The 20559-nt window shown below is 44.6% G+C and overlaps 1 protein-coding gene across 1 annotated transcript in view; it reads right to left on the bottom strand.

The window, feature by feature from the left end:
* The window catches only part of ADCY8 (adenylate cyclase 8), a 237202-nt gene that overhangs the window by 44455 nt on the left and 172188 nt on the right, over positions 1 to 20559 (bottom strand). The window contains exons 10-11 of the mRNA XM_055432577.2: positions 9262 to 9463; positions 7180 to 7269 (exon numbers count right to left, since the gene is read on the bottom strand). Coding sequence (XP_055288552.2) covers positions 7180 to 7269; positions 9262 to 9463 — 292 coding nt within the window. The remainder of the gene's footprint in view (positions 1 to 7179; positions 7270 to 9261; positions 9464 to 20559) is intronic.

Genomic DNA, 20559 nt, shown 5'->3' with positions numbered 1-20559 from the left:
CTTTTGGAATTTAAAATATCTGCTTATTTGCTTGAAGAATTCCATGGACAGAGGAGCCTGGCAGGCTACAGTCCACGGGATCGTGAAGAATTGGACATGACTGAGCGACTACCGTGAACTATTTGCTTTATTATCACTCTTTTGCTTCTGTTCCTCTCTTTTTGCTCCTTCTTGGTTTTTCTCCCTTTTGTCTTCCTCTTTTAACTCACACCCCCTTTCATCCCTCATCTTCATCATCAACTGATGTTTAATGAGCATTTGTTATGCACCAGAAACTGTAGTAAGTGTATACATGCATTCTCCCAATCTAAGTCTCATGATAACACTGTGAGGTAGGCACAGCTGTTATCCCAGTGTGGAAACGAGGCTCAAAGAGCTTAAGTAAGTTGCTCAAGACCACAGCTGCAAGTTCAGCTAAAGTGTTCTGACCTCAGGTTTTCAAGACTCTCTCTGATTCTCTTCCCCCCTCTCTCTCTGTTTCCTCTTTTGCACTTAAATTTTAAAATAGTTTGCTTCAGTTGGGGGCGGGAGGAGACGGGGACGACAGAGAATCAGATGGCTGGATGGCATCACCGACTCTGTGGACATGAGTTTGAACTCCGGGAGTTGGTGATGGACAGGGAGGCCTGGCGTGCTGTGATTCATGGGGTTGCGGAGAGATGGACACAACTGAGCGACTGAACTGAACTGCACAGTGAACTGCATATATCTAATGCACACAATTTGTTAAACTTCAGTATTTGTGTACATCCAAAAACCATCACAATTATGAAAATAAACACTACATGAGTTTCAGTGTATCCCTTTAGGATTCTCCTCTACCAGGTTCCTCCCTCTCCTCCCCAGGCAACCACCTATTTCTTTCTGCTCTTATGTATCAATTTATCAATACATTTTCTAGAGTTTTAGATCAGTAGGACCATACAGATGCATACTTTTGCTTTGTTTTGCTTATTTCTGTCAGCATACTGATCTTGGGATTCATCCATGTTATTGTTCATATATCCAGAGCTCATCTCTCTCTGCTGATGTGTAGTAGGTCCCTGGATGGCTATTCTACAGTTTCTTAGTTTCTTTACCCTCTCAACTGTTTAGGGACAATTGGGTTATTTTTAGTTTTTATCTATTCCAAAGGACACTGACATGAACATTCTTTTCCAATACAGAAATATAACTTCGTATTTTCTAATATAAAATATTTCTCATTTTACAAGAAATTTATTAAGCAACAAAGTGGTTAACTTGAAGGAAAAACATTCTAGGATTCATTTCTTTTAGAATAATTTATCTTTTCTTAAAGATTTATTGCTCTATATGTTTACTTCATTATCTGATTGGATTTCTTTTCATTTTTGTAACACAAAATAATAAACATTTTGATCTTTATAAAAAGGAGAAATGTATTCTTAGACTTTTGGTGTTATTTTTCTTTTTTTTTTGCCACACTGCTTGACATGTGAAATCTTAGTTCCCTGACCAGGGATCGAAACCCAACCCCCTGCATGGAAGGGCAGGGTCTCAACCATGACCACCAGGAAGCGTCATTTTCCTTTTAAGATTATTTTGAATGAAGAACTAGAGCAGCAGCATATAATCTAGGGGTAATTATTGAACACTACTGAAGCAAGTCTTATCTGATTGCTCTACTTAATGTCCCATGAATTATGGTATTTTTCAGACTGGCTGGTGGGGAAAGACACTATTCCCAGCCCAATGTAAGAGCCAGGCACTAATCCTTTCAGATTTTTTTTTTCCCCTGGAGCATTGCTGTTTCCTCATATGCATGCACTGATCAGACCTCTGCAGATCTCTGAGTCTTCTCTGTCAGAAACTCTTCTCTCTGGCAGTATGTCCTACAAACTCTAGCCACTTTGGTCCCCACCCCGCTGCCAGATTCTGTTATATCTCCTCAAATCAGGGAGTGGCACTGAGTTCCACGTGTGTTCTTCCAACTTGAGCCAGTCTGAAACACTCTTAATGCAAGATATAGCCCAGGCAATCACAGGGCTCACTTAATTTGCTTCTTGTCTTTCAGGGATTGCTGTCCTTCAGTACCTGATGCCCAGTGTCTTGAAAACTATTATTTCATATATTTTGTTTGTTTTTAGCTATTTCAGGTGGGAAGGCAATTTTATCTCTACTGTTCCACTTGAAATTTATCTTTTTAAAGAAAATTTATTAAATTGACTATGGATTCTGCCCTGTGCCGTGCCCTCAGGGTAATGTTAAATAGCTACACAATATTGTCTTTTCTCCTTATAGCAATTTAGAAGTTTGAAGAGTTGGGAAAAATGTTCTAGCTAGATGAATTATAGAAATGATGGAGTGGGAGTATGAAAATGATGCCTTAAGGACATGTGAGATTGGCAGGAAGCACATGCTAGTAAAGTAATGCTCAAAATTTTCCAAGCCAGGCTTCAACAGTATGTGAACCATGAACTTCCAGATGTTCAAGCTGGATTTAGAAAAGAAGGAACCAGAGATCAAATTGTCAACATCCGTTAGATCATTGAAAAAGGAACAGAATTCCAGAAAAGCATCTACTTCTGCTTCATTGACTATGCTAAAGCCTTGAACTGTGTGGATCACAACAAATTGTGGAAAATTCTTAAAGAGATGGAATACCAGGCCACCTTTCCTGCCTTCTGAGAAACCTGTATGTAGGTCAAGAAGCAACAGTTAAAACCAGACATGGAGCAATAGACTGGTTCCAAATAGGGAAAGGAGTATGTCAAGGCTGTATATTGTCACCCTGCTTATTTAACTTATATGCAGAATACATCATGAGAAATGCCAGGCTGGATGAAGCACAAGCTGGAATCAAGATTGCTGGGAGAAATATCAAGAACCTCAGATATGCAGATGACACCACCCTTATGGCAGAAAGTGAAGAGGAACTAAAGAGCCTCTTGATGAAAGTGAAAGAGGAGAGTGAAACAGTTGGCTTTAAAGCTCAACATTCAGAAAACTAAGATCATGGCATCTGGTCCCATCACTTCATGGGAAATAGATGGGGAAACAATGGAAATAGTGACAGACTTTATTTTGTGGGGCTCCAAAATCACTGCAGATAGTGACTGCAGCCATGAAATTAAAAGATGCTTGCTCCTTGGAAGAAAAGTTATGACCAACCTAGACAGCATATTAAAAAGCAGAGACATTACTTTGCCACAAAAGTCCGTCTAGTGAAAGCTATGGTTTTTCCAGTAGTCATGTATGGATGTGAGAACTGGACCATAAAGAAAGCTGAGTGCTGAAGAATTGATGTTTTTGAACTGTGGTGTTGGAGAAGACTCTTGAGAGTCCCTTGGACTGCAAGGAGATCCAACCAGTGCATCCTAAAGGAAATCAGTCCTGAATATCCATTGGAAGGACTGATGTTGAAGCTGAAACTCCAATACTTTGGCCACCTGATGTGAAGAACTGACTCACTGGAAAAGACCCTGATGCTGGGAAAGATTGAGGGCGGGAGGAGAAGGAGCCGACAGAGGACGAGATGGCTGGATAGCATCACCGACTCCGGGAGTTGGTGATGGACAGGGAGGCCTGGTGTGCTGCAGTCCATGGTGTTGCAAAGAGTCAGACATGACTGAGTGACTGAAGGGACTAGGTACGCTTGAAAAAGGCTTGAAGGCTGGGTAGAACCTCGGATTCTATGCATGGGAGAGAAATGGGAGAAAGTCCCAGGATGCAAAGACACCAGTGATGACTGATGCCTGTAGGGAACATTGGTTGTCAGGGACCCTTTAAAACCATAGCATACTCTGACTGCTTTCACAGCTATAGCTGACTAGTCAATGACTGTTCCAATCTGCTAGAGCATATAATAAGGGGGCTTGATTGTAAAATGAAGATCTTCCCATGGAACCTCCTGAGAACGACATTCTGAAGTTTGAGATGATGAGAATGGTTTCTGCATGTGACTGTCATTCACTTTGCAAACCTATGTCTCTTTGCTCTCCTAGACTACTTCTCAAATCATCGCTGGACCATGACTTTCTTCATGATCATTTCCTATATCCTCACTCTTTTTTTTTTTCTTTAGTAATTGGCAAGCTCCAGTTCAGAAATAAACTTTACTTTATACCATACATGATGACAGTCTCTTATGTGTATGCCACATCATCCAGCTTAATTACCTGCTTCCAGATGGAGCACTGTTCCCCATGGGGGGGCGTGGAGAGGTTCAGTATACAGATGAGGAAACCAGGGCTCAGAGAGAGGAAGTGATGTCGTTGGGGAAACACACTTGTGAGTAATGGGAGGTGGTTGTGCAAATTAAGCCTTTAGAAGGTTTGAATGTCTGATTCCTTCTACTTTGGCAGACAAATCCTTAGGTAGAGAAACATGGCCAGATATATGCCAAGAAGGCAACTGGTGGCTTTAACAAGGTTGCTGTAGTAGCTGATGATGGAAAGAGTCCAGGGGCTCACATTTTAGGCCAGTGGAATTCCTGTACCTGAGGAGACGTCAGAATTTGGCAAACTTTGCCTGGCAAGGGCCAGATAGCAAATATTTTTGACTTAGTTAGCACTACTGAATTCTGCCATTGTATTATTATAAAAGCAGCCATAAAGACATTGCTAGCAAATGGGTGTATCTGTGCCCCAGTAAAACTATTTACAAAGCAGGTGGCAAGTAGAACTTGGATTGTGGTCATAGTTTGCCGGCCCCTGGGCAAGATGATCCTTTGTCTTGGGAGGAAAATTTTAATATTAAAACTGATTCATCTATCTCATTTTTAAACATTTCTATTTTATGAATATGCTTCATAATGTACATGATACTTCAGTACAATGGTACATATGTGCATGCTAAGTTGCTTCAGTCGTGTCTGACTCTTCGTGACCCATGGACTATAACCTCTGTCTCCTCTGTCCATGGGATTTTTCAGGCAAGAATACTGGAGTGGGTTGTCAAGCCCTCCTTCAAGAGATCTTCCTGACTCAGGGACTGAACCTGCATCTTTTTACTTCTTCTGCTTTGGCAGGTGGGTTCTTTACCCCACTAGCACCACCTGGGAAGCCCAGGACATTGGTATATATTACAGACAAATATATTTTTATGGTGCAGGTTCAAAACCTTTTAACTTAGTAAAGGAATCACAGCTGACATTTAATCAGCAGATACTTTGTGGCAGGTATTTCTCTAAACACTTTTCATGGATTAATTCACTTAATCCTCACAATCACCCATGAGGAAGGTATTGCTTTTGTCTTCATTTTGCAGAGAAGGAAACAGAGGCACAGAGATGAACTTATGTGATCCAAAAGCTTACCCACCACTTTGTTAGGCCTGGGAAATCCATGACTACTTTGGTCCTCAGTTTGGGAGTTCAAGTTTGAGGCAAGGGGTATATACACAGCATTGAATCAGAGGCCCAGGTTAATACTTAACACCAACTTCAAGTCAGATCACATGTTAGAAGCTCAACATTTGCCAACTCATCCAGGTAGGCATGAGAACCTGATATTCTGTAACTCCACAATCACTGTGCAAAGAAAGTATTATTTTCCCACTTTACAGATGAGGAAGCTGCGGTTCAGAAAGAGTTTGAACTGATTCAAGATTCCACTGCTAGCAACTAAAGGGGCTCAGTTGGGAGTGAAATCCAGCTTTTGCCTAAATCTAAATATCTGACTCTTGGCCAACTTACTACCTTTTGGACACTCTTCATGCCCTCCAAATAAAGGTGTTCTCAGGGACTGGTGGCCCACAGACCGTACAAAATCGGAGATCACGCCTTACTTGGTGGGAGGAAGTCCCAGAGCACACAGTCTGCCCCACACAGCTGTGAAGCCACAGCTCATCCCATCCTGCCCAGAACTTCCTTAGGAAGAGCTTTGCTCTTCCCTAGGGATGGAGCCTGAATTCAGAAGTGTGAGCTCATGAATAAGCCAAATGTGGTTTGAACCGCAGCAGCAGGTCTTGATAAGCAAATGAAGAAGGGAAGGACAGAAAGAAGGAAGGATGAAAGGAAGTGAGAAAGAAGGTGGGTCAGGCAGGAGTAGCGGTGAGCAAGCTACTTTCTGAACCTCCATTTCACTATCTGCAACATGGAGATGGTGGTAGCATCCTCCACGTATCGTGAAGATTTAATGATTTTGTGCCTATCCAGTAGATGCTCTATTACCTGGGGTCAGAGGTGAGGCTTTCTGCCCTTTTCAGAACACCTGGACCAATTCTGGGGCTGAGGTCAGAGAACAGAGTGCCTTTCCCCCACCACATACTGGAAGGGGTCTCAGAGAACAAAAGGTCCTCAAGGTTGGCTGCTGTCCACTGGGACATCGCAACCGTCCTCCCTCCAGACCCAGAGTTTATATCCCAGTATGTAAAGGTCTGGGTCATGGCATGACAGAGCCAAAGATTGTCCTTTGCTTGACCCTTAGGTTGACCCCAAGGCCCAGGGCCAGTCTAGTGGCTGTGGGGCCAGGAGATGGTCAGGCTTACACTATGATGGTAAGTGGCCTGCTGGGACACCACCTGAGTCTGCGATGCTCTGGGCACTTTCTATACCATTTTAATATGTTTATTTACTTATCTTTTTTTTTTTTTTTTTTTGGTCGCACTGCTCAGCATATGGGATCTTAGTTCCCCAACCAGGGATTGAACCCGTGTCCCCTGCAGTGGAAGTATGGAGTCTTAACCACTGGATTCTCAGGGAAGTCCCACTTTGATTTATGTTTAGTTGTTGTTTTCTGCATTTGTGATTTACTAGCTTCCCTTCTTCCTTCTGTCTCCCCTTCTTCCATCCTTTCCTTTTCCAATGTAGCAAACTCCGAGCCACAGCTCTGTGTCTGCCCTGTACTGGAGACAACAGCACATTCCGCTCTAGGGTTTTAAGAGGAGTTGGGGGGAAATGAGAGGGAAGAAGAGGCAAAGGAAAGAAGAGAGTGGACAGAGGGAAAAGTGAAGAAGAAGAGGCGGAGGAAGAATAAGAGAGAGATGGGAAGGAGAGGCAGAAGAGAGCAGGAAAGAGCCAAAAGAGAAGCAGCGGGTACAAGCAGAGAAGGGAGGGCAGAAAAGGGGAAGAAGAAGAAAAGAAGAAAGAGGCAGAGGAGGGCAGACGGGCCCCTGGAGAGCTGGCATGTCTAGGGCCCCTCAGCCAGTCCTGCTGATTCAGAGCCGGTGAAGAGGCCTAAGCCCCAGTCTCACCAAGGGGAGCTCGTGAATAAATACCTCTGGGTAGGAGCAGATATCTGTAAACACAGCTGAGGAATTGAAAGTCAGGTTCTTCAAGGGTATCGACTTGTCAAAATCACACCACAGCTGCGGATTAAGAAAAAAAAAAGAACAACAAAAAACAAAACAAAACAAAAAAAACACAGGAACAACAAAGTCAGTGTGAGCTGGAGACTGAGTCCTGTGCTATCGCTGTGGGGCTTCGGCAAATGCCTGGGGTAGAAAGGGCCCTCGAGGGGCTGGATTTCAGAATGCAAGCCCAGCTGGGACCTTCTGTTTCGTTTTAAAGAGAGGACTGGCTCAGAAAAAAATGTACAAGCCAGTCACGAAACTAGGGTAAGGCTGCTCCACCAGCCCCATCATGGAGGGTTGCTGGAGTGTGCTTGTGGAGCTTGGAAGAGAGAACCAGGTGGGGAACACTCACAGCCTGTCTCCACATGAACGGCTAGGGGGACTCGAGGGACCCACAGGGCACGCTTTCCAGAAAGACTCTTAGCACTGGGGTGGTGGGCATTTCCTAGAGTAGAAGTTGCTGCAGGAGATCTTGCGGCACTCAGAAGAGAATAGCTACCACTGGCTAAGCTGCAGCAGACACTTTGCACGAAAAGGGCATCACAACCCCCTTGTGATGTAGCTACTACTTTTATCCCCATTTTACAACTGGAAAATGTGAAACTCTGAGAAGTAAAGTAACTTGTCCAGGGTCACTGAGCTGGTAAGTGGTGAGATTTGAACACAGGTCTATCTGACTCCAAAGCCTCTGAACAACACTGTGGGACAGCTGGTCCCAGTGGCAACCCTGACCTACAGTCATTGGGACACCCCAGAAACATCTGATTCATCAAGAGTTGAGATCCTGGCTACAGCTCTGCAGTCCATGATCAATGACTCAGAACTTCTGTTTTCAATTGCCGTCATCTATAAAATGTTCATTAGAAGATGAATTTAATTAGACGATTAAATTTTCTTTGTCCCATAGTCTCTTTACAACAAGGCAAACCACAGAGCTTAAGCAACATGGACACTAGGTAATTATTGGTCCAGTGTGAACAATGGATTTCAGGAAGTGTAAATCTCTGACTTACGGGCTGACAATTGCAGGGGTCCAACAGTTGGGCTCCCTGAACACTTGGAGACCCTCCCTCAGGCCCAAAGAACACAATGATGGTTTTGGCCACAAGATGATGACTTAACTAGTCTCCCTCAATATTCAAAGCCCTGAATCAGATAAATCTCTCCTAAACATCTAGGTTCCTATTTCCATGGACAACACAAGACTATTGGGAAGACACAGAAAATGCCTATAGCTACCACGTTACCATTCTAGAGAGAATATGAACTCACTGAAGCATGGATCACCAGATTAAAGACAATGATAAATATGGCAGTTGGAGATTCATCTGAGTTCGATGTGTCACATCTGGAATGAACTCTTAGAATGTCATGGGCAAGATGCTCAACCTTCCTGAAAGGCAGCTTCCGCATCTGTTACGTGGGAACGGTAATACCTACCTGTGGCACACAGTAGGTGCTCAATAAATGATAGCTACTTACTTCTCCCCGCTCCCCCTCCCAGAGATACAATTGGGCTAAGGAGAAGGAGTGTGAGTCATGGAGCCAGACAGACCTTAATAGCAAGTTATTTCATGTCTCTGAGCCTCAGTTTCCTCAGCCGTAAAGTGGGGATAAAGAGACTTACCTCACGGGGTTTACGTGAGGACTAAATGCGGAAAGCACAGGCAGCTCCTCCTTCAGAGCATGGCACACAGTAGGTGGGAACTTAACGGGAGGAACTCTTATGTACGACTTTGGCCACTGAAAGTACAGAAACTTAAGGGCATTTGCAGTGCCTATAGAGCAAATAACCTCCACCACTGGGAAAAAGACCGTTTTCCACCAGTAAAATGCACGGTTCTGACAGTATAGCCACATCTTCCTTCTCTAACCCTGACTTTGGGGCTTGACCAGGTACACGAAGGTAATAATCAGTACCAAGGAAGGCAATGCCAGAGGTTGCAGGTTCTATAAACTCTTCATTCCTGACTACACACTAGACACCAAAGGACTTGCAATGCTTACGATATTGAGGATGGCGCCCAGGAAATTAATCAAGATGGATGCAAAGATGATGACGTTCCTGGCCAGATAGGTCTCGTTAATCCAACAGCAGGTTTTCCGGAGGACCAGGGGCAAACACTTGTAATCCTCTGCCGTAGTGATGAGGACCAGAGCCGAGTGCAGCATGATCAGGATGGAAAACTGGATGGCCATGGGCATCACCCTGCAGGAAACACAGAACGTTGGGTCACATGGTGTTAATCAGGGGTCCCCCCTTGCTGTGCAACCCTGTCAGTCATGTTCACGCTCGCCCTTCCCCACTCCTTGCACCCAATAATTCCTCTAAAGCTCTGTTTGCCCAGGAAAGGGGCTATTAGCAAGAGACTTTTCAAAAATGACATCCATCCCTATAAAATATTCTCTTGAGAAACTTTTCAATGAACATCAAATATTGGGCTTGATCTATTGCTTCTGCCCATTTTCCCCCACTTCTTTCATCATTCCTCTTTCTCACTTGGCAACTGCTGCCAAGGCAACACACCACTGGAATTTTATCCAAGTACTCTGGCTGTGGGAGAGATCCATATGCCCTTTCCCCCTAAAGGTGGGTGTTGGGAAACACTTTTCCCCAGGACTGCTCCGATGCCAAGAACTGAACGTGGCACCTCTCCACGTGGCTCAGTTTGGTTAGTCATTATCACAGTTTGCAGAGGCTACACTATGTGTTGTGTGGGAGGTGGGTATATGGGACTCATATTTGCCTAAGGTTTCAACGTCACTCCCAGTTACACATCTGGAGCTTCAGCGCTATGTCCCATGGCAGCTCCTGCTACTGGGCACCTCTGTTGGATGTCAGGTGGTGATCTAAAACCCCATCTCTGGAGGCATCTGCTTCCTCTCCTTATCACCCAACTTATCACCAGGATTCTCCTTGGGAATTTGTCCTTTGTTCTCTCTACTCTGCCCAGCCTTTTGGGTCCTCTGCTGGCACCTCAAGTTTGTCTACCTCTGTTTTAGCCAGTGAACTGTTGCCTGTTAAATGGCGTCTTGATGACGTGGTAGGAGGTTTCGTATCTGTTCTTTCCTCCATAAAATGAAGTTCACCCCTTTGGCTTTAATATTTTGACTGGATCTCAACAAATGCACATTTTGTGAATGAAGGTGAATCCATCTTCTGTTTTTTTTGGCTGCACCATGCAGCATGTAGAACTTCCCCAGCCAGGGATCGAACTCGTGCCCCCAGTGGTGGAAGTGCAGTGTCTTAACCACTGGACCACCAGGGAAATTTCTGAACCCACCTTCTGCTATCGCTACCACTTCTTACTGTCTTGTCTAAATTTTCTTACTTCTTATGACTAACACTAGTGTAAGTACTGTATTGAGCTCTTGATTATGTCCTTAGGCAGGTGCTAAGCACTTTATTTCAATACATAATATCTCATTTCCATTCCTCAGAACAAACCTAAGAGGTTTTTTGATCTCTTTTTTCGCATGAAGAGTTAAGGCTCAGAGAGCAGCAACTTCCCAGGAGTTACTGAATTGGTAAGTATTACAGTTAGGATTCGGAGAAGGCAATGGCAAGCCACTCCAGTACTCTTGCCTAGAAAATCCCATGGATGGAGGAGCCTGGGAGGCTGCAATTCGTGGGATCGCTAAGGGTCGGACACGACTGAGCAATTTCACTTTCACTTTTCACTTTCACACATTGGAGAAGGAAATGGCAACCCACTCCAGTGTTCTTGCCTGGAGAATCCCAGGGAAGGGGGAGTCTGGTGGGCTTCTGCCTATGGGGTCACACAGAGTCGGACATGACTGAAGTGACTTAGCAGCAGCAGCAGCAGAGTTAGTATTGAAAGTCCACTCTGCTTCACCACTTTGCTAAGTCTAACCATTTTGGTGAGTAATGTAGGTCCCATGATTGCAGTAATTTTTTTTTTTTTTTTTGCTTCTGTGGTTTTATTAGGGAGGCATCAGGGCTACCAAGACAAGAGACACATTTTGCCCATCTTCTAGGAGATCATAATCTAGAGGAGAATATGGATATGCAAATGATGAACTGTGACACACTGTGTTGTGATAGAGAAAAGGTAATCAACAAACATGATTTAAAGAATAAGAAAATCAAGGAAGACTTCCCAGAAGAGGTGATATTTAGCTTAGGCCTTGGAGGTTGAAGAGTAGGATTTTAGGGAGGAAAGACTGGGGAATGTGGGCAAAGTAGCAGAAGAATGGGAGTGACCAGTGTACACACTGTCAATTTCCTCTGCATGGTCAACCATCACGAAGGCTGGAAAGTGACTTCTCCTACAGCCCAGATATTGTTGTTGGAGGTTTTTTTTTTAAAATGCCTGCACAGTTTTGATTTTAAGGATCACCTTGATAGGGGAAGTCTCTGCAAGAGTTTAAGATAAGAACAGAAGGTCTGTGCAGCAGTAGGTTCCCAGAGGGATCCACACAGATGGGCAACTTCCCCTGAGACAGGCTGGAAAAACACTCCCTGACAACACACCATTATTCCTGGGCACCCAGGGGAGGCAAACGGCAAAGAAGGCAGGCGGATCGCTTTGTCAGCTGCTCCCAGGAGAGAAGGGGCCCATCCCAAGCCTGATGCTGATGCAGCTTAATAATGTGAGGCAGCCACTGAGAATACGAATATCTTGTTCCAAAGCGAAGGCAGAGTCTGAAAGCTGCTCAGCGGGAGACTCGGACTCCGATGGTTAAGGCTGCCATCTGGGTGATCTACAGACCTCCACATGGTGTGCCCACCCGGCAGGTTCTCACCGCTGCCTTTTCTCTTTCTCCACCTCTCTGCACCCTCTGGGCAATCCTCAAGCACATGCCCGAATCGCCTCTGTATTTCCTCACTCTCTGGGGGCAGTGGTGGGGGGAGGTGTGCAGGGCAGGGACATCCTGGTCATCCTTCAAGGCTCAGTTTTCTTTGGGTTCTTCCAAGACACCTGGCATCAGGCTTGTGCTTATGCTAAGCCACTTCGGCTGTGTCCGACTCTTTGCAACCCCATGGACTGTAGCCCGCAAGGCTCCTCTGTCCATGGGATTTCCCAGGCAAGAATACCAGAGTGGGTTGCCATTTCCTTCTCCAGGGCATCTTTCCAATCCAGAGATGTAACTCACGTCTCTTACACCTCCTGCATTGGTAGGTGGGTTCTTTACCACTAGTGCCACCTGGGAAGCCCTGGCATAAGGCTAAGTACACAGAAAGTGCTCAATAAATACTCACTGATTTGTTTTTTTGTGGGAGAGAAGACTTTCTCTTCTCATCAGCCTCCATAGGCTGTATTTCTATCCACACTTCAGCCCCTCTGCCTGCCCTCCCTGATGCATCCTTCCTGGAGGGTAGAGTCACTGCTCAAGGTCAGTGTTTATGCAAAGTTCAGATGCTTGTCCTCTCTCCTTCTAGATCCAGAGGAGGATGGGATGCTCAGGAAGCTAGAGCCTTCACTTTCCCAGTGGGAAGAGACTTGGTCATCTCCTCCCTTTGGCCAGACCGTCTCTTCCTTTAAGCAAGGAAGCTCAGGTCGTCCCAGAAGTCCTGATGGGCAGGAGGTAAAAGGTAGCTAAGAGCAAATCCCTGTGTGTTTGAACCTGTAGCTCTGAAACATAGCCAATAACGCACCTGAGGCAAGGTAGCATATTCTTCTGAGCATCTTACTTAATTTTTTTCCCCAGTAACTTATTTTTATCTGCAAAACCAGGATTTTTAAGTCCACTCTTAAAGGAGGCTCTGAGGGTAAAACAATTGAGCAATGTAATGCTTAGCACATAATAAGAGCTCAAAAAAACATTCATTTTCTTTCTCTATTCATGGTGAAAATCAGAAAAAGCATTTTAAAGATCTCTGGGAAGAATATTAATGGCAAGATAGGGTTTCTAAGCAAGCTACTGGTGGTACATAAACATTCCTCTGGAACTCTTCGCAGCAGCTCTTCAGCATTCATTTATTTCTGCACATGTAAACATTATAATATCAATTGCAATTTTTATCTAATTATAGAGCTACTCAAGCATCCAGGGATTCTGAATTTGCTTTAGCATTGTTGGTGCACGTAAGCGGCAAGGAAACCTTTCATTTCTGAAATCGAGTCTGAAAATGAATGACAAAGAATTTGCAAACAGCTCCATCCAAAACATTTCTAGACCTTAAGTTCTAATTTGCCCTCTGCAGTATGTCATTAAAACAGGGTGCGGGCTGGTATCATGACGGGGTGTTTGCTGGGGAGACAGGGCTCTGGGAAACGAGTGAAAAGCCTATGGTGGCTGGTGGTGCAACAGGAAAACAGAAATGCAGACTGAAAGATGACATTCGTACCACACTTTAGAACTGGCAAAGAGCCCATGAGTCCAGAGGTACATCTGATCCTCGTAGCGACCCCGAGAGGTCAGTATTTGTAGCCTTTTGATTAGGTGGAAATACGTGACTCAGGAAGGGAAAGGGACTCGGAATTTATCAAAATGGGTATGGCTCATCTGATGCTTATAGCAACCCTGGGAAGCTGGCATTGTTATTTTATAGATGAGAAAACTGAGGCTTCAGAGAGGTCAAGTATAATACATACAGACAGCCAGGAAGATGCACAGAAAGGGTTAAGATCCTGTGCCTCTTTCTCTCCTCTCTACTTGCCCTCTCTTGCTTCTCTCTGTGCCCTCCTACCTTCTCCCTCTCCCTTTCTCCCCTCCTTCCCTCCCTCTCTCTCATTACCATGCACGCAGACTTAGATACACTGTTCTCTAAAAAAAGGTATCTTCTGGTCTTTCCTCAGTTTCCCCTTCTGGGAGAGGAACAGCTGCAGGCATGCAGAAATTAAAGCAAAGAGCCAGGCAAAGCACTGTCTTTCTTTGCCAGGGTCTATTAATTTTTGCTTTGAGCCTGGGAATTCGCTGTGGTCATATGAGCAAAGATTGGCTCATCTGCTAGAGTCCCTGACGGAAGAAAGGCAACTGCAAGGCACCTACCATCTGTTCAGTCTCAGAGAATCAATCAGAAACAAAGTGAGCTGGAGAGGAAAAGCACTCACAGCGAAGAAAGGCTGGGCTGTCTGGGCCCACGGGTCACTCAATTCCCAACATATGTGGGCTGTCTGGTCAGAGCTCAAGCTTGGAAGCTGTCTTCACTGTCAGTGTTTTCTCTTCACTGAGCAAGTGAGGTTGGGGTGCTGGCTGGTATTTCTTTTTTTTTTTAATTAAAAAGTTGTTTTTTTTTTTTTCCGCCATACCCTGCACAGCATATGGGATCTTAGTTCCTGACTAGGGATCGAACTTGCACCTTCCGCATTGGAAGCATGGGGTCTCAGCCACTGGATCACCAGGGAAGACTTTGGCTGGTTTTTTAGTTCCTGGCTTCAGCTTGCACCCTAGAGTCAGAGACTTCATCCAGTTAGCTGCTAGGTGAGGTTCTAGATCTCTTGCCCCCAGAACCCAGGAACTGGGCATCAAGGTGGCTCAGCTTCCTTGGTAACCTCTCTTGGAAAGGCCAGCTGGGAAAGAGGGGGCACGGTAACCCCTTCTTCTTTCCCAGCTGCAGGCCCTCAGGTCTAGCCTGGACTCCTCCTCCCCACACAGACAGTCCTGGAAACTGTCAACTCTCTGTCCTAAATATGGAGCAAGTTCATCCTCTCGGGCTCACTCCTCTGCCACTGTCTGGCCCCTCTTATTTCTCACCTGGAGTTTTGCCATTGCCTCACAAATGGTCTTCCCAACCGCAGACCTTGTCCTCTCCCATCATCATCCTTCCCTTCTAAACAAAAATCCAGTCAGGTCCCTTGTTGGATTAAAATGCTTCCGTGGGGTTTCCTTGGTGGTTCAGCGGTTAAGAATCTGCCTTCCAATGCAAGGACACCGGTTTGAACCCTGGTCTGGAAAGATCCCATATGCCAAAGGGCAGCTAAACCCATGCTCCACAACTGAAGCCCACGCACCTGGAGCCCCCGTGCGGTAGTAAGAGAAGCCGCAGCAGTAAGTCCCTGCACCGAGCCAAGACCAGCGCCTCTGGCCACGACGAGAGAAAGGCCGAGTGCAGCAACGAAGACCCAGCACAGCCATTAATAAGCAAATAAAAATTAAAAAAACCTAAAATTAAAAGAAAACTTAAATGAGGTCTTCTCTGCCGACCAGTCACAATTACTCCGGAAGGCTTACACATCCCTCACCTCCAGAACACCCAACTTCCAGCTCTCCCCCTGCCGCTCACGGCCTTCGCCTCAATCCTCTGTCATGACCGGGAAAGACCTTCAGGAGGTGGCGCAGGTGTCGGCGTCCCCTCTGGGAACGCTGCCCTGATTCCCCCGCCTCAGCGCACGCTTGCGCTCTCGTGAGTCATCGCACTCCGCTACGTTGTTCAACTCACAGGCTTTCCCCCAGGTAGACTGTCAGCTGTATGATGCCAGGGACCACATCTCCGGTGTCCAGCACGCACAGGCACACAGTAAGTGCTCGCAGGATATTTGTGGGGAACGTCAACGCCCTCTGCTCCAGGGCAGGAGGGAGCACACACCAGCTGTGACCACACCCACATCCTCACTGGTAAGAGTGAGGAGGGGAGTCCAGGGAATTTGCGTAAAGCTGACAGGACCCCACAAACACACAGCTCACCACCCTGAGACCAACCCTTTCCCCATGATCCTAGACCTCACCTGGCTCTGGGTAGTCAGGAGATCCATTCTCCTACGGCGTTCCCTGGTACCCCATCCTGATGTATTCATTGAAGTTTTTGTTCTTGTTCAGTCACTCAGACATGTCCCACTCTGTGACCCCATGGACTGCAGCACACCAGGCTTTCTTGTCCATCACCAACTCCTAGAACTTCCTCAAACTCACGTCCATTGAGTCGGTGATGTCATCCAACCATCTCATCCTCTGTCAGCCCCTTCTTCTCCTGCCCTCAATCTTTCCCAGCATCAGGGTCTCCAGTGAGTCAGTTCTTCTCATCTGGTGGTCAAAGTATTGGAGCTTCAGTTTCAGCATCAGCCCTTCCACTGAATATTCAGGACTGATTTCCTTTAGGATTGACTGGTTGGATCTCCTTGCAATCCAAGGGACTCTTAAGAGTCTTCTCCAACACCACAGTTCAAAAGCATCAGTTCTTCGGTGCTCAGTTTTCTTTATAGTCCAACTCTCACATCCACACATGACTACTGGAAAAACCATAGCTTTGACTAGATGGACCTTTGTTGGCAAAGTAATGTCTCTGCTTTTTAATATGCTGCCTAAGTTGGTCATAGCTTTTCTTCAAAGGAGCAAGCGTCTTTTAATTTCATGGCTGCAGTCACCATCTGCAGGGATTTTGGAGCCCAAGAAAATAAAGTCTGTCACCGTTTCCATTGTTTCCCCATCGATTTTCTATGAAGCAATGGGATTGGATGCCATAATCTTATTTTCTGAATGTTGAGTTTTAAGCCAGCTTTTTCACTCTCCTCTTTCAGTTTCATCAAGAGGCTCTTTAGTTCCATCAAGAGGCTCTTTAGTTCTTCTTCCTTTTCTGCCATAAGGGTAGTGTCATCTGCATATCTGAGGTTCTTGATACTATTTTCACTATCACATCACTGCCATAGCACATACAAATTCACATATATAGGCTATACCTATCTCCATATATGTCTACACACACAGCATATAAGTAGCTACATTTATAGCGTAAACATCTAGGCATATGCATATACTTTATTTTTCTTTATGTCCTTCCATTAGATGATAAGGCTCAGAAGGGAAGGGTTTTCTGATTACTGTTGTTTTGTCTCTTTTTTTGTGTGTGTGTGTTTTCTGTTCAGTGATGTAACCTCAGCATCTAGAACATACCTAGCTCACAATAGGCAAGGGTTCCCCGCCCCATGTGGAAGAAGTACATGGGCCTTCCTTCTCTCTCCCTCATTTAAAACATTTTTTTAATTGCAAAATGAATCATAAATACAGAAAACCACATAAGTAGAGCTTAATTAGCTATTTTAAAGTGTCTACCTTTGTAAAGGCCACTCAGTTCACGAAACAGCGCTTTGCAGGGCATTTCAAAAGTGCATCCATGTCTCCTGTTCCTGTCATGATCCTCTCTCCCACTCCATGTTAATCACTTCCTATTTCTTTATAGTTTTAGCATCCAGTTTTAGACACTATAGTTCTATATTGCCCATTTTTTGCTAACTTGTCTTTATAAAAAATCTACAGGTTCTCTCTTTACCTCTTTCCTTACAATTTATTACAATTTATTTACTGAGGAGTATATGCCTTTGGCACTTCCCTCTGAGGCAAAGAATCTACCTGCCAATACAAGGGATGTGGGTGGGAAAGATCCCCTGGAGAAGAAAATGGCAACCCACTTCAGCATTCTTGCCTGGGAAATCCCATGGACAGAGGAGCCTGGCAGGCTACAGTCTGCTGCTGCTGCTGCTAAGTCACTTCAGTCGTGTCCGACTCTGTGACCCCATAGATGGAAGCCCATGGGGTTGCAAAGACTTAGCCCCTAAACAACAACAAAATGTGCCTTTGATCTCACTATCTGGATTTTAATTTTTAAAAGTTCACTTTATTGAATATAGTTGACTCAGTGACTCAGTTTGGATCACTTTAAAGAATGTATATATATACACACACATTCTTTTATATTCTTTTCCACTATGATTTATCACAGGTATTGAATATAGCTCCCTGTGCTATATAGTAGGACCTTGTTGTTTATTCTGGATTTTACTTTTGTGAACTCATCCGATATCTTCTGTCCCCTGTGATTCCTGCAAATTAAGAACCCAGTTCAAAGGCCTGGCCAGTCTTAGGTTGGATCCCTTTGATGAGACTATCGACTTGTGTTCTTCCATCAGGAGATAGACTTGCTTGTCCTTTCTGTGCTGTCAGCCACTAGATCAATTAATTCATTAGAAAGCTGGGAAATGGTGATATTTTAATTCTGTAATTTCTTTAAATTGTATCAGCTTGAATAATTTTATGAGTTTCCATTCCCTCGATCTTGCAGTTCATGCAGGAAAGACAGAAAAAAAAATTGTTCCTTTTCTCCTTTCAGTGGTTTTCTATGTATGTGTGTGTGTTAGTTCCTCAGTCATGTTCTACACCTTGTGACCCTATGGACTGTAGCCCTCTGCGCTCCCTGTCCATGGAATTCTCCAGGCAAGAATACTGGAGTGGGTCACTATGTCTTTCTCCAGGGGATCTTTGCGACCCAAGGATCGAACCTGGGTCTTACATTGCAGGTGGTTTCCTTACCACTGAGCCACCAGGGAAGTCTAAGTATTACAAATCAATTCCCCACCATCCACCAAAGGTTATCAACCCTTAAAAATATCATTATAAACTCATAAAGTTTAAAATATTTGCTGGTATTTGACTGACTGTTTTAACAGTTATCCACACCACAGCTCTAATTATTCCATCTTGGGACAATAGAAGCTTCTTCAATGTGGCTTCTGAGTTCTTTAGAGATGACTATCAAGCATGATGACTTTGTGGCATTTTAGTAGGACAAGAGGTTTCAGCTTTATCCCGCATGTTTCCTGTCCCAGCTCTAGCATCATACATATCTCCAAAATTAAAAAAACAGCAACTGTGATATGTTACTTCAAGTTCACAATCTGGCCCCTAATTATGCTTACACCTACTGGGTTGGATATTCTTTCTAGGACTTCCCATACGTATAGCTCCAATCCAGGATACCATCTTCTTTTTGGTTGTCATGTCTTCTTAAGCTCTTGTTGCTGTGAAAATTTCTCATACTTCCTTTGTTTTAAATGATTTCGACTGTTAGAAGTACTGGTCAGGTATTTTATAGAATGTCTTTCAACTGCAGTATGTCTGATGTTTCCTCATGATTAGATGATGGGTTTTGGGAAGTAAGACCACAGAGTTTATGTGTATTCTCATTTGGCCACCTAATGCGAAGAGTTGATCCATTGGAAAAGACCCTGATGCTGGGAAAGATTGAAGGCAAAAGAAGAAGGGGGCAAGAGAGGATGAGATGGTTAGAAAGCATCACTGACTCAATGGAAATGAATTTGAATAAACTCCAAGAGTCAGTAAAGGACAGGCGAGCCTAGTGTGCTGTAGTCCTTGGGGTTGCAAAGAGTTGGACACAACTTAGCATCTGAACAACTCATCACAGCTCATCAACATGGCTTATCCCTCTTGAGTTTAACCATTATCAGCTGGCTGAGGTATACTCCCCTATTCTTCCTCCATCCACACTGTCCCTCTTGGCAGGAAGTCACTTTCAGCGTAGCTACACTTTGAGGAGTAGAGGGTAGAATTTCACCTCATCAAGGACACAGTATCTACATAAATTATTTGGACTTTTCCCCATGGGCAATTTATTTATTCTTCATCTTTTCTTTATTCACGCAATCATTTATTTATATCAGTGTGAACCCATGGATATTTATTTTACATTTTGGGTTATTGTTGTTCAGCCACCCAGTTGTGTCCAACTCTTTGCAACCCCATGGACAGCAGCATGCCAGGCCTCTCTGTCCCTCACCATCTCCTGAAGTTTGCCCAAGTTCATGTCCATTGCATTGGTGATGCCATCTAGTCATCTCATCCTCTGATGCCCTCCTCTCCTTCTGTCCTCAATCTTTGGGTTATTCCCCAATACTATTTTATTTATTTTCTTGCTCGAGTTGTTCCAACTCTGGTTCCTGGGAGCTTTTCCTATGTCCCTTTGATATATTTCCATCACTGTGTGTTTTAATACTTCCTGATTTTCTGGCCCTAAATGATGTTCTAGGCTCATCTTGTATATTTTCTGTTCCAGACTTAGAATCAGCAGCTCTCCAAGGAGCTCTGGTTCCTTGTACTGGATATCGATATTAAAAATCAGGGTCAGGGTTGTGTTTATCGCTTGATGTGCTGTCACTTCTGAGGCATCATTGCTGCTGGACTTTCTCTGCTGACAGAGCAAGGACATTGGGAATGGCAACCCACTCCTGAAGAATTCCACAGACAGAGTCTGGTGGGCTACAGTCCATGGGGTTTCAAAGAGTTGGACACGACTGAAGTGACTTAGCATACATTCTAATCTGTGTCTATAAACATATGGGTTTATGTAGACATCCTATATCTAACTGTATCTATGTGCTCAGTCTCTCAGTGGGGTCCAACTCTCTGCAGCCCCGTGGAATGTAGCCCACCAGGCTCCTCTGTCCATTGAATTTTCCAGGCAAGAATACTGGAGTGGGTTGCCATTTCCTGCTCCAGGGTATCTTCCTGACCCAGGGATTGGTTGAACGTGTCTCTTGAGTCTCCTGCATTGGCAGGCGAATTTTTTACCACTAATGCCCCAAAGACACATACTCTAGTGAGTTTAACAAA

This window comes from Moschus berezovskii, chromosome 16 (genome assembly GCF_049115385.1).
Source record: "Moschus berezovskii isolate FMDL1 chromosome 16, NW_MosBer_1.0, whole genome shotgun sequence".
Taxonomy (NCBI): Eukaryota; Metazoa; Chordata; class Mammalia; order Artiodactyla; family Moschidae; genus Moschus; species Moschus berezovskii.
This window is presented reverse-complemented; position numbering and strand designations above follow the sequence as displayed.